Here is a 13302-nt window from a genome sequence, read left to right as displayed (position 1 = left end):
AATAGTTTGTGTTGCGGGCTGGGGTCAGTCTGTTATATCTGAAGTACTTCTCCTGTCTTACCCGGTGTCCTGTTTGAATTTAAGTATGCTCTAACTCCTAACCCTAATCTGTTGCCTAGCTAATGTTAGCCAGCTAGCTAATTTAGCGTTAGCCACCTAGCTAACGTAAGCAACAACAAATTGGAAATTGGAACATTTCATCCATTTAGCAAATTCGTAACATATTGTATGTTTTTCAAATTTGTAACATATGTAACATCATACGAATTGTAATCACAAATTAATAATACCATACAAAAAGTAATATATTATAAGGAGTGTATCGGATTTTCATACAGAATAATACGAAATTCTCTGACACCAGGTTGGCTGTGAAGGCCCTAAATTAATTTGCTTGTCTCCTATCTAACTCCTACAATAGAATTGTTGTCACATTGTTATTATTTACCATTCGTTTTGCAATGCATATGAAAAAGTAGAGAATGTAGGCCTACACACACAATGGGTCGTTTCAGTTTTTGTCGGCTGTAGCCTACTTAGTGGAGCAAATGGCAGGAATTCAAGTTTAGGGAGCGGCACATTCCACATCCTGGGAAATGGGTCTTCCATAAATGGTAAGCTTGCATATAATATGGTGACGTAACGGTACATCCTTGAACTAACATAGGAAATCGATCTTATCAGGGTGAAAACATCTCAAACTATTCGCTCAGCTTTGCCACGGGAACCGCCCCCTTTACTTTTAGCTACACAATAGCCTCATCGAAGTTTGTTCACACATGTCATATTTGTCAGGGCAAACACAGGCTGTCTAAGAATTATACGTTCTTTTTTAAAACTCGGATTCGGCAAATTTGGAAGTAGGCTATGCCTCTACGGGTTGTCGTGCAAGGTCCTGGACCTTGGGGATTCCGTCTAGTTGGTGGGAAGGATTTTGAACAACCCTTGACTATCTCGCGGGTAAGTGTTGTTTCAGAGAGTCTGTCACTTTTTATAATCTATTTTCTTTACAATGTAACCGCATCTGGCCCTGTCCGGTGGAGGAACTTTCACTTGCTGACTCGGAACACACCTTTCCGTGAGGCACGAGGGGAAGCGCTCTTTCTCGCTGCTGTAAAGGTTATTTTCATTACCTCACCAATAATCTATTGCCATTTGAGGGTCAGGAGAAAGTTACTTTTCGGGTCATTATGCCAGATGGCCATTCAATAAAACTTAATTGACTCTAAACTACCTTTTCGGGGAAACCAGCTTCACCGTGTTGTGCTGTGCAAAGTGTGCTACCATGTGCTACTGTTAAATTCGTCCATGAATTGGCCTAGTCTAGTTCTAGATGACAATCTTCCATTGTTTGGCCAATACATCCATCCAAGTCTGTATAGGTCTATGCATTGTTGTTTAGTTTATCTAGAGGGTATTAGCAACCAATTATATAGTGTTGTTTTCTCAGACATTTCCTACAGTACAGCACATTTTGTGGGTAAGCAAGATCACATCCCGTGAGACAGTGTTTCACCTATATCCTCTTAGGTGGGGCACGGAACTTCACTCTGGTCTTCACCAACCTAACATTTGCCCTCAACTGGCCCACAATGTTTAGCCCTCCCAACGTTTTCTCAGAAGTACATATTGAAGAAAAACTGACCAGGTGTATTGAGGATTTCAGTGCAACAGATGATGAACCTTTTGAAGTGTTGTAGATGTAACTGAATGAATGAATGACTGCTATGCACACTCTGACGACAAACTATATTGTTGAGTGTGTTTTGAAACCGATTCTTGTTATTTGTTAAATTTCTCTAAGACCTCCCTTTGAATCCTTAGTCACCATCATACTTTTCTAGTGTTACTGAGACTGCACCCATATTCACCACATAACAACCTGCCATGGGACACTCAAGAGTTTAACCAAAGGATCCTTGTCCTCCTGAAATGTCATAGAAGAATTGCAGATTCCTCGGTCCCAAATGTGATAAGGAAGTTGAGTATGTTGACGTACTGAATATTTCAGATCACTCCTGGCAGTAAGGCTGCCCAGGCCAGTCTGAGTGTCGGGGATCAGATCCTGGCCATCGATGGAGAGCCCACTGAGAGCATGACTCACCTGCAGGCACAGAACAAGATCAAGGGCTGCTTAGAGGAAATGATCCTCTCCGTCGACAGGTAGGGAGTTGCAGTTTTCCATAGACTCGGATGGGTTCAAAAAGCACGGAATCATGGAACAATTCAGCAAATGTGCACAGAAGTACAGTATCTCTGACACCTGATGTGGTTATATGTAAGAGATACTAAATTGTATGGTTCAAATGGTGAGGGGGGGGACCTTGGATTTGTTTATGTCTGAGGTTAAACACCCTAGCCAGTAGAAATGCACTTTTTCGAGCTGAAAGACGATGGCCAGAGCTTACCCATGATGTTGCGCAACAATTTAAGTCATTGTTTTAGTCAAAGTAGGACATATTTGGGCTTGAAGTGGTACACCCGAACGGCCCACTTCGTGTAAATCCATGTGGATGTGTTGTCTCTTCCTGTGATATGACATGCACATTCTTTTCAGCCTACGTTTTGTTTCAGGGCTGGGTTTTATTTGAATGTTACCACAGCGTGGCATTGTTTATTAATCAGAAACAGCTGAAAAGTTATTCCTCTTTGTGACAGAGATGAGCCAAACTGCCTTGGGTCCACTTGGCCGCCTGAGCCATGGAAAATAGGGGGTGCAAACTTAGATTTTTGCACCTCAGCTTTTTTTTCCCTCCTGAAAATCACCATAATCCATGGGATAATTTGTCAATATTCACTTATTATAACTAGTCAGTGTTTAATTTTTAATTTAATTTTTTACAAATTTGTGTGTGTGTATATACACTACCGTTCAAAAGTTTAGGGTCACTTAGAAACGTCCTTGTTTTTGAAAGAAAAGCAACAAAAAAATTAATTAAAAAAATATCAAATTGATCATAAAAACAGTGTAGATATTGTTAATGTTGTTGATGACTATTGTAGCTGGAACTGCAGATTTTTTAATGGAATATCTACATAGGTGTACAGAGGCCCATTATCAGCAACCATCACTCCTGTATTCCAATGGCACGTTGTGTTAGCTAATCCAAGTTTATCATCTTAAAAGGCTAATTAATCTTTAGAAAATCTTTTGCAATTGTTAGCACAGCGGAAAACTGGAGCATCAGCATTTTGTGGGTTCGTTTACAGGCTCAAAATGGCTAGAAACAAATCATTTTCTTCTGGTGCTCGTCAGTCTTTTCTTGTTCTGAGAAATGAAGGATATTCCATGCGAGAAATTGCCAAGAAACTGAAGATCTCGTACAACGCTGTGTACTACTCCCTTCACAGAACAGTGCAAACGGACTCTAACCAGAATAGAAAGAGTGGGAGGACCCGGTGCACAACTGAGCAAGAGGACAAGTACATTAGTGTTTAGTTTGAGAAACAGACACCTCACAAGTCCTCAACTGGCAGCTTCATTAAATAGTACCCGCAAAACACCAGTCTCAATGTCAACAGTGAAGAGGCGACTCCAGGATGCTGGCCTTCTAGGCAGAGTTGCAAAGAAAAAGCCATATCTCAGTCTGGCCAATAAAAATATAATATTAAGATGGTCCGGTGTCTGTTCTTTGGCCAAGGGAATATCGGAAAAAGTGTTGGACAGACAAAGTTTGAGGTGTTCGGATCACAAAGAACATTCGTGAGACACAGAAAAAATGAAAAGATGCTGGAGGAGTGCTTGACGCTATCTGTCAAGCATTGTGGAGGCAATGTTATGGTCTGGGGGTGCTTTGGCAATGGTAAAGTGGGAGGTTTGTACAGGGTAAAGGGGACCTTGAAGATTGAAGGCTCTCACTCCTTTTTGTAACGCCATGCCATACCCTGTGGACGGCGCTGAATTGCAGCCAATTTCCTCCTACAACAGGACAATGACCCAAAGCACAGCTAAAAACTATGCAATAACTATTTAGGAAAGAATCAGTCAGCTGGTATTCTGTCTATAATGGAGTAGCCTGCACAGTCACCGGATCTCAACCCTATTGGGCTGTTGTGGGAGCAGCATGACCGTATGGTACGTAAGAAGTGCCCATCAAGCCAATCCAATTTGTGGGAGGTGTTTCAGGAAGCATGGGGTGAAATCTCTTCAGATTACCTCAACAAATTGACAACTAGAATGCCAAAGGTCTGGAAGGCCGTAATTGCTGCAAATGGAGGATTCTTTGACAAAAGCAAAGTTTGAAGGACACAATTATTATTTCAATTAAAAATCATTATTTATAACCTTGTCAATGTCTTGACTATATTTCCTATTCATTTTGCAACTCATTTCATGTATGTTTTCATAGAAATGTCCAAGTGACCCCAAACTTTTGTGTGTGTACAGTGCATTTGGAAAGTATTCACACCCATTGACTTTTTCAAAATGTTGTTACGTTACCCAATAAGGGCCTGGTCAGAGAGGTAACCAAGAACCCGCTAGTCACTCTGACAGAGCTCCAGTGTTCCTCTGTGGAGATGGTTGTCTTTCTGGAAGGTTCTCCCATCTCTGCAGCAATCACCAATCAGGACTTTATGGTAGAGTGGCCAGACGGAAGCCGCTCCTCAGTAAAAAAGCACATGACATCACGCTTGCGGTTTGCCAAAGGGCACCTGAAGGACTCTGACCATGAGAAACAAGATTCTCGAGTCTGACGAAACCAAGATCACTGTACATAACTGGAAAAATCGTAATTTTCTATTGTTATTGACTATGTTTATGTGTAACTGTTGTTTTTGTTGCACTGCTTTGCCTTATCTTGGCCAGGTCACAGTTGTAAATGGGAACTTGTTCTCATCTGGCCTACTTGGTTAAATAAAGGTTCATTAAAAAATGAATGCCAAGCATCACGTCTGGAAGAAACCTGGCACCATCCCTACGGTGAAGCATGATGGTGGAAGCATCATGCTGTGGGGATGTTTTTCAGCGGCAGGGACTGGGAGACTAGTCAGGATCAAGGTGAGATGAATGGAGCAAAGTACAGCGAGATCCTTGATGAAAACCTGCTCCAGAGTGCTCGACCTCTGGCTGGGGGTGAAGGTTCACTTTCCAACAGGATTATGACCCTAAGTGCTTTTGCTATCGCCAAGACAATGCAGGAGTAGCTTCAAGACAAGTCTCGGAATGTCCTTGAGTGGCCCAGCCAGAGCCCGGACTCGATCAAACATCTCTGAGGAGACCTGAAAATAGCTGTGCAGCGACACACCCCATCCAACCTGACCGAGCATGAGAGGATCTGCAGAGGAGAATGGGAGAAACTCCCCAAATACAGGAGTGCCAAGCTTGTAGTGTCATACCCACGAAGACATGAGGCTGTAATCGCTGCCAAACGTGCTTCAACAAAGTACTGAGTCAAGGGTCTGAATATTTATGTAAATGTGATTTTTCAGTTATTTTTAATAGTTGCAAACATTTCTAAAAACCTGTATTTGCTTTGTCATTATGGGGTATTGCGTGTAGATTGAGAATAACATAAATTAATTAAATTTAGAATAAGGTTGTAATAATGTGGGAAAAGTCAAGGGGTCTGAATACTTTCCGAATGCGCTGTATAGTTAGTTACATGTCAATTGCAGCTTGCATGATCATGAGCAAAGTCATTTCTAGCCTGTCAATTTACTTCCCTGTGAGAACCATGAGCACGGGCTGACTTGACTTTCCTACCAATGGCCAAAGCCTGCCAGCAGCCTGCTTCCCAATGGTTGCAAAGTCAAAGATAGGCCAGGACATTTGTTGGAGGTGGAACCTAAACGTGCATCTCTAGGACAGGAAATTACATCAATATAGGGTTAGCAACTTCCTATGGGTGGGGCTTTTAAATGTTGATGTACCAACTTGGGCAGGACACTTGATGTGAGTGGTGCTTTCCTTAAAGGGGAAATCTGTGTTTTCTACATACTTTTTAAGTTAATGATATATATAGCTATTGATTCTTGAAGAATATAGATCTACTGTCTAACCACCCCAGAACACAATAGAAGCTTGTTTTACTGTGTTTGTAAATTGTGTGTGTATATGTATATGTGTGTGTATATATGTGTGTGTATATATGTGTGTGTGTATGTATATATATATATATATATATATATATATATATATATATATATATATATATATATATATATATATATATATATATATATATATATATATATATATATATATATATATATATATATATAATATGGTTTAATGTTGGACATTGATATCATGGATGGACAGTCCTTGCATTCATAGCTCTGTATATTAATTTAAGACTAGCTACATTTCTCCAACCCATCCCTTTTAGCTTTTTACCAAAATGGTGGTGGGGTGTCACTTTTGTTTTGAACTGCAGATTACCCCTATAAAATATGTTCTTTAGAAATGGTTGTTGTCCCATCAACAGGTTTGAGGCCTGCTCTGTACACATTTGTATTCTCTTTTGGATATCTTTCATGTTTTATTGCATGTCTGAATAAAAACAATTATTGCAAGTTTGTGTATGATCTTTGACTTTTTCTTTTTTTTTAGATCAGAAACTAAAATCTGGACACCGCTCTCTTCTGAGGATGGAAAGACCAACCCGTACAAGATGAATCTCGCATCTGAGCCGCAGGTGTGTCTGTCTTTTATATCCTACTTCACTCAGACCAAAGATATTAGGAAATTAGGCATTCATAAGGTGACTTAGAGGTATGTCCCTGCTCTGTCATGGCGTATTAAGTGGAAAATCCCTTACTCACAGATAGGAAATGGTCCAGTATCTGCAATCTTTCACATCCCCACTGCACAAACAAAGGCTTGGGTTTTTATACTGCAAACGATGAGGTCATTGTTTACTTCCCAACAGGCGATCTCCTAGGAGACCATGGTTTTATCAGCCAAGCTCTGACGTAAGACTCAGTTCCTGCCTAGTGGATGGGAAATTGAGGCCAAAGTGTGAATTAATGTAGGAAGCGTGTGATTTGTCAGTCCTCCACAGCTTTCAGGGATGTGTCACAAACACAGTGCATTTTGGTCGTAGAATACATAGAAAATATGTTTTGCGCATTTTTTAAAATTCACTTGAGCTTTTAATGCTTTGCATGTCACTGTAGTTTGTCTTAGTCGGCCCTGTGTTTACCTGTTATCATGAAGGAAGTACCGAAATATCCTTTTGACTATGCTATTCTTTACCTCTAATATCCACATATTAGTCAAGTAACTGTCATACTGTTTCTATCGAGGCATGTGTGAGATGGCATTGACCAGTATTTATATTTGTAGTACAACTGATTTTTGTCTAGTACTCATTACTTTCTTTATCCCTGGCTACACCCAACTTGCAGGAGGTGAAACCCATAGGTTCCGCCCACAACAGGAGCGCCCTGCCATTCGCCGGGTTTGGCCCCAAGGTGGTAACCAATCAGTACAACAATCCTGCCGGTCTCTACTCCTCCGAGAACATCAAGGACTTTAACACGGCCGTGGATGACGTGAAAACAATTGCCGCTGCCGCTAACGAGCCCAGCAACATGTAAGGATCAATCCCAGCTGGTTGCAATAATGTCGTTGCGTCGAGTTTTACTCGCTGGGTATCATTCTTCAATTTACGATGTCTTACTAGAGCAGAATGCACTGCATTTTCACTTGTTAGATGTTTACAGTATGTGTTTGTTACAAGTCAAACTCAAACTCAGCTCTGGCCCAAGGAAACATAGCAATGTTTTGAGGCCTTATCTTTTGTTTGTGCTCGATTTGACCACGCCTTTGTACTATACGACTCATTGTATGTCAACTGGTATTGATTTGATAGAGTGTTCATTTGTTTTGCAGCCCAACAGTGGCAGACTCTGAGGTCTACAAAATGCTGCAGGAAAACCAAGAGGCTGATGAGCCTCCTCGACAGTCCGCTTCGTTCAAGGTGCTGCAGGAGATTCTGGAGTCAGGTACTTATTCACACATGTATGCAGTTGATATTCATGTAGTGTTTAAAGCCCTGGAGCTAAGCAGTTCCTGGATGGGAGACCAGATGCTGCTGGAAGTGGTGTTGGAGGGCCAGTAAGAGGCACTCTTTTTCCTCTGTTCTAAAAGAAAATATCCCAATGCCCCAGGGCAGTGATTGGATGGGATGTTAAACGGGTGCCCTGACTTTCTGAGGTCATTAAAGATCCCATGGCACTTATCGTAAGAGTAGGGATGTTAACCCTGGTGTCCTGGCTAAATTCCCAATCTGGCCCTCAAACCATCAGGGTCACCTAATAATCCCCAGTTTACAATTGGCTCATTAATCCCCCTCCTCTCCCCTGTAACTATTCCCCAGGTCGTTGCTGCAAATGAGAATGTGTTCTCAGTCAACTTACCTGGTAAAATAACGGATAAATAAAATGTGGCATTTACTCCAACATGGGTTTGCAATGCAACCATTTTTGGGTTGCATCACACGGATTGCGTATCCAGTTGGGTTGGATTATAACGCTGTGTAAATTGCCACCATTGCAATGATGTTGCAGAATTTAGAGGCTGAGAAATGAGTGCCTGTTTCGACACTAGCACTTATGTTTCGCATTGTCGAACTGGGTTCTAACTTTGTCATGTTTTGGAGTTTTAACATGATGTAATTGGCAATTGTTTTTGAATAGATTTGGTTCAGCTAAGTAGTGTTTTAAACGGTCATTTTGATTCTATAGTTGGTAACAGACTGGTGAACACAATGTATTGTATCTCTGTGTGACACGAAGAGCCTTTGCTATATTTTACAAGGTTTTCCAAATATTTAATGGCAATTGGTAAGTGGCTTAACAAACCACGATGGCATGTCTCCTCTTGATTGCAGATCCTGATAAGCCCTCTGGGTTTAGGAGTGTGAAGGCCCCCGCCGCAAAAATGGTCTCAACAGTGGGAAATGCAAACAAGTTACCAATCTGTGACAAATGTGGATCGGGGATTGTGTAAGTACAGCGTATGATTGATTATTCAAACAGTTGAGATGTCATGATAATATTGTGAGCTTTGCATTTTTACTCACGGTGATTTGACGTGGAGATCCACGCCTACTCTGAGATGAATTATGAATACAGGCCCAGTCTCATAGGCTACGTTTACACAGGCAGACCAATTCCGATGGCATATTTGATACCTATAGTATTTTGTTTCCAGAATGTGTAAACAGCCAAAAACACATGGAATCTGATCTTTTGAGTTCTGATGTATTCCACATTTATGTAGTTCTCAATCCTGATACAGTTACGATATGCAACCTCAATCTGGATGAGCAAATCAGATTTTCTTTTACTCTGAAGTGTTGTTTTGCACATGACCTGCCATTAACATCAAATAAAATGTATTTGTCACATACACACGGTTAGCAGATGTTGACGCGAGTGTAGCGAAATGCTTGTGCTTCTAGTTCCGACAATGCAGTAATAACCAACGAGTAATCTAACCTAACAATTCCAAAACTACTACCTTATACACACGAGTGTAAAGGGATAAAGAATATGTACATAAAGATATATGAATGAGTGATGGTACAGAATGGCATAGGCAAGACGCAGTAGATGGTATCGAGTACAGTATATACATATGAGATGAGTAATGTAGGGTATGTAAATAAAGTGGCTAGTGTTACATGTATTACATAAAGATGCAGTAGATGATATAGAGTACAGTATATACATATGAGATGAATAATGTAGATTATTATTATTATTATTATTATTATTATATGACAAGCATCCAAAAATTAAAAGGTGGCTGAAATCTGGATGCCTCTTCAATAGCCAAACAATCTTACCTTCTGTGCATGTATGGGATTCTCTACTTCACGCACACATTTATTTACCTCGCTGCTGCTCCCTGCACTGCCGCCCCCCCCCCCCCCCCTCCCCCTCCCCCTCCCCAATGATCAGATGTCTTTGTCTGCTAACTTCGACGTGTTGTGCGAGCTGCGCGATCGACGTGTTGTGCGAGCTGCGCGATCGACGTGTTGTGCGAGCTGCGCGATCGACGTGTTGTGCGAGCTGCGCGATCGACGTGTTGTGCGAGCTGCGCGATCGACGTGTTGTGCGAGCTGCGCGATCGACGTGTTGTGCGAGCTGCGCGATCGACGTGTTTGACAAACTTTTTTTGTCCATTGGGGGGCAAGGAGTCACACGGCCTCTGACAAAATTTAAAGGATCAGTGACTGGAAATTAGCATTGCATCTGTGTGCTATTTCAGAGGCTACATCAGTGTGAATGCTGCAATCTGATATGGTTCACGTGTAGGATTGCAAAGGGAGGTTATATTACTGGAAACCTTTTTTGAAGTTTACCAGTAAACGAATTCTTGGTAACTTTCAGGTACACTTAGCTAGTTAACTATAGCTACTGAAACAGATTGTTCTTCCCCAAAAACATAGCAAAATCACATTGTTTGCATCCATCAGCTGGCTAGCTTTTTTACGACCAGCACTGTCTCTAAAGCTTGGAAGTTTATCTGCGTTCGTGCGGTACAGGCACCTTTACCAGCATCATAGCATGCGTATCGTTGTGACATATGACCGACGGGTGATAGTGTAATCAATGTGTAACTGTCAAATTAATGAACTGTTAAATTTATTGTGGCGTGCAGTCATATTCGCGTTCTGATTGGTCAACAAGCTTATTTGACACGTCAGATATCTGACGTATCTTTTTTGACACGCAAAGTCCCAAACGGCGTTCCATAGTAATGATCTCTGGCCCTCCGTGTGGCCTTATCACATGTAAAATTGAATGACAAATCTGTAAAACATTAGCCTAAATATAAACAAACTTAGTGAATACCATTTGTTTAATATGAGGGTTTCAGCATGAAATATATATTTTTTTTTTACACTTAATTTATTTGACTATGTCTTGAATGAGCTTTTTTCATTACTTAGGCTATTTTCTCTTGAACCAAATGCTCTATGCACTAGGAACTAATTGGCTATATTGACATGGATATAAACAAGTAATACTATATATGAATACATTTTTTAAAAGTTATTCAAGTGTAAATTACCAATGTTACTATAGATTCATGTTTTACCTGTTAATCAATTTAACGTTAGTTAATTAGCGGTACCTTTGCAACCCTAGTCGCATGAGCAACATTGTGGACAGTCAGGAAAGAAGATTGTACATAAACATTCTGCATTGGGTTCCTAGGATGGCTGTGTAAATGCAGCCTCAGTTGCTACACTAAAATCAAATACTGTATTTGACTAATTTCCTTATTTGTCGTAAGTTTTATTTTATTTTATGGAATGTCACAGGAGAAGTGTTTTGTGTCACATGTCAATTAAATTGGCTGATCTACAGCCATGATGTGAGCATGCTGCCGACAGCTGTGTGCTTCAGGGGTCCTTAGCACGTGGTAATAAAGTGTTAAGACTTAAAGGGCAATTCCGCCACGTTTCAACCTCCTATTCATTATCTACAGCACCAAACCAGTGTCTGTATATGTGAAAACAGCATATTCTATGTGACATCACAGGGTAGGATGAAAAGTAAGAACATCTGCAACGAGTTTCTAGCAAGAGAGAGGGTGTTTTCTGTCAGCGCAAATCTGTCAGAAAATCCCTTTTTTTTTTAAATAGCTTTTTATATTGGGCATTCTAAGACTTTGCTACATGGGGGTATTATGCTGCCTGCTCATAATGCTTTATTAATGTTAGGTGCTAAGAGGTGCTCATAAATATCTACATAATGCATTATAAATGGGCAAATAATGCATTCTGAAGAGGGTTTTCATAGGAAGTTTTTACAGATTTTTGTTTTATTTGACCTAACCATTTTAGTTTGTTGATTTCTTCTTTCCCAAACACAGAGGGATGGTTGTCAAGTTGCGGGACAAGTTTCGTCACCCCGAGTGCTACACCTGCTCCAATTGTGACGTCAACCTGAAACAGAAGGGACATTTCTTCGTGGAGGACCAGATCTACTGCGAGAAACACGCACGCGAGCGAGTGACTCCACCCGAAGGCTATGACGTGGTCACGGTCTTCCCCAAGTAGAGCTGTCTCGTTGGAACACTGCACATGACCACATTAGTGTCTCCAAGACTCCGTGAGAACCATCCCCAAGACGTTCCAGCGTTTTTAAAGATGTCACATTCTAGACTGTAAAATGGTATATTGTTTTATGCCTGAATAATGTTACTACCAGGCACGGCATGTTACGCTTCAGTCAAGGTTTGCTATTCGTCAGATGATAATAATTTGCACATTATGCGTATACGTTTAGGAACCGAAGAAGGCTATGAATTGTTTGCTTACATGGTGTAGTCTGGTTGAACCCAATCTCTAAGAGGAATCCAAAACATTTGTATTTTTAATCAGTAGACTAATATTTTGGGTTTCTGTTTTTACCATAAATCTTTGACAAACATGCTGTGACCACGGACAGTCAAGGGACAGGCAGTAGCTACTTTACTTGGGTATGACTTTATCACAGTGGTTAGATCCAGGCTTCTGGTGGCCCTGCTTCTGGGTGGATGTTCATAAACAAAAACTATCCTCCAAAATGATTGCTGAGCTCCATCTTTTCGTCGTGAAAATGCTGTATTGGTGTTCCAAATTACTCTTGTCAATATAATTATTATGACTTAATAAATGTTTTCTCAAACCGTGTTTCTTTGTTTAGTTAACTTGATAAACTGGGTGCATAGAGGTGGGGTTTTAAGGACGATTAACGTTCTTCTCGGCTGTCTTTTTCAGTATTGGTAAAAGTGCGCTCCGCGTTGTTTCAACAAGCAACGGAGCAACATGTCTTGCTGTAGCCTCTTCAGGCACCCAAAGAGCAAAAAGACCATTGAGGACGGAGACAAGACGATGAATTGGATGGCCAAAAAGGGGTGGCGTAAGAGTCTGATCGAGGAGAAGTTGAGGGCCTGTGGAGACCAAGAGAGTCTTCTTGTCTTGGAGCACCAGGGGTTGGCACTGTGAGCAGGGTGGAGAGGAGACACTCAGAGCCCCTCCAGGACCTCTAGGCCAGGGAGCTCATTAGAGGCGTTTAGAATGAGATTGCGCTTCTCCTGGATGGATGGCTGGTAGGCATCCCACCCCTGGGGCTACCTGACTTTTGGACCCAGCAGGGGATGGCACTGCCCTGGTAAGTAGACCCATACATGCTTCAAACGTCAGTTTTGTTTTAACGCCCGTTAAGTGCTGTACAGTAATTGACCAGTTCGTCCCTGTCACTGCTGGTCAGGTGCCGTGTCTACTTCATGTTATTCTGGTTTGGGGCACCACCTGCTGTTTTGCATGGTGACCAGCAGAGTGGAGAGCTCGATGC

General features: G+C 41.3%; 1 protein-coding gene across 2 annotated transcripts; it reads left to right on the top strand.

Moving 5' to 3' along the window:
* Positions 1 to 503: 503 nt before the first annotated feature.
* On the top strand, positions 504 to 12638 carry LOC109889774 (PDZ and LIM domain protein 1-like). 2 transcript variants are annotated; one of them, XM_031823342.1, is made up of 7 exons: positions 504 to 614; positions 2012 to 2163; positions 6554 to 6638; positions 7351 to 7538; positions 7838 to 7950; positions 8838 to 8952; positions 11837 to 12638. In XM_031823342.1, the coding sequence occupies exons 1-7, from the start codon at positions 612 to 614 to the stop codon at positions 12021 to 12023; spliced, it is 843 nt and encodes a 280-aa protein (XP_031679202.1). In that variant the 5' UTR covers positions 504 to 611; the 3' UTR covers positions 12024 to 12638. The 2 variants fall into 2 exon arrangements, with proteins under 2 accessions (XP_031679202.1, XP_020337067.1); XM_020481478.2 differs by lacking the exon at positions 504 to 614 and adding an exon at positions 632 to 960.
* The last annotated feature ends 664 nt before the right edge of the window (positions 12639 to 13302 follow it).

Source organism: Oncorhynchus kisutch, linkage group LG4, assembly GCF_002021735.2.
Source record: "Oncorhynchus kisutch isolate 150728-3 linkage group LG4, Okis_V2, whole genome shotgun sequence".
Taxonomy (NCBI): Eukaryota; Metazoa; Chordata; class Actinopteri; order Salmoniformes; family Salmonidae; genus Oncorhynchus; species Oncorhynchus kisutch.
This window is presented reverse-complemented; position numbering and strand designations above follow the sequence as displayed.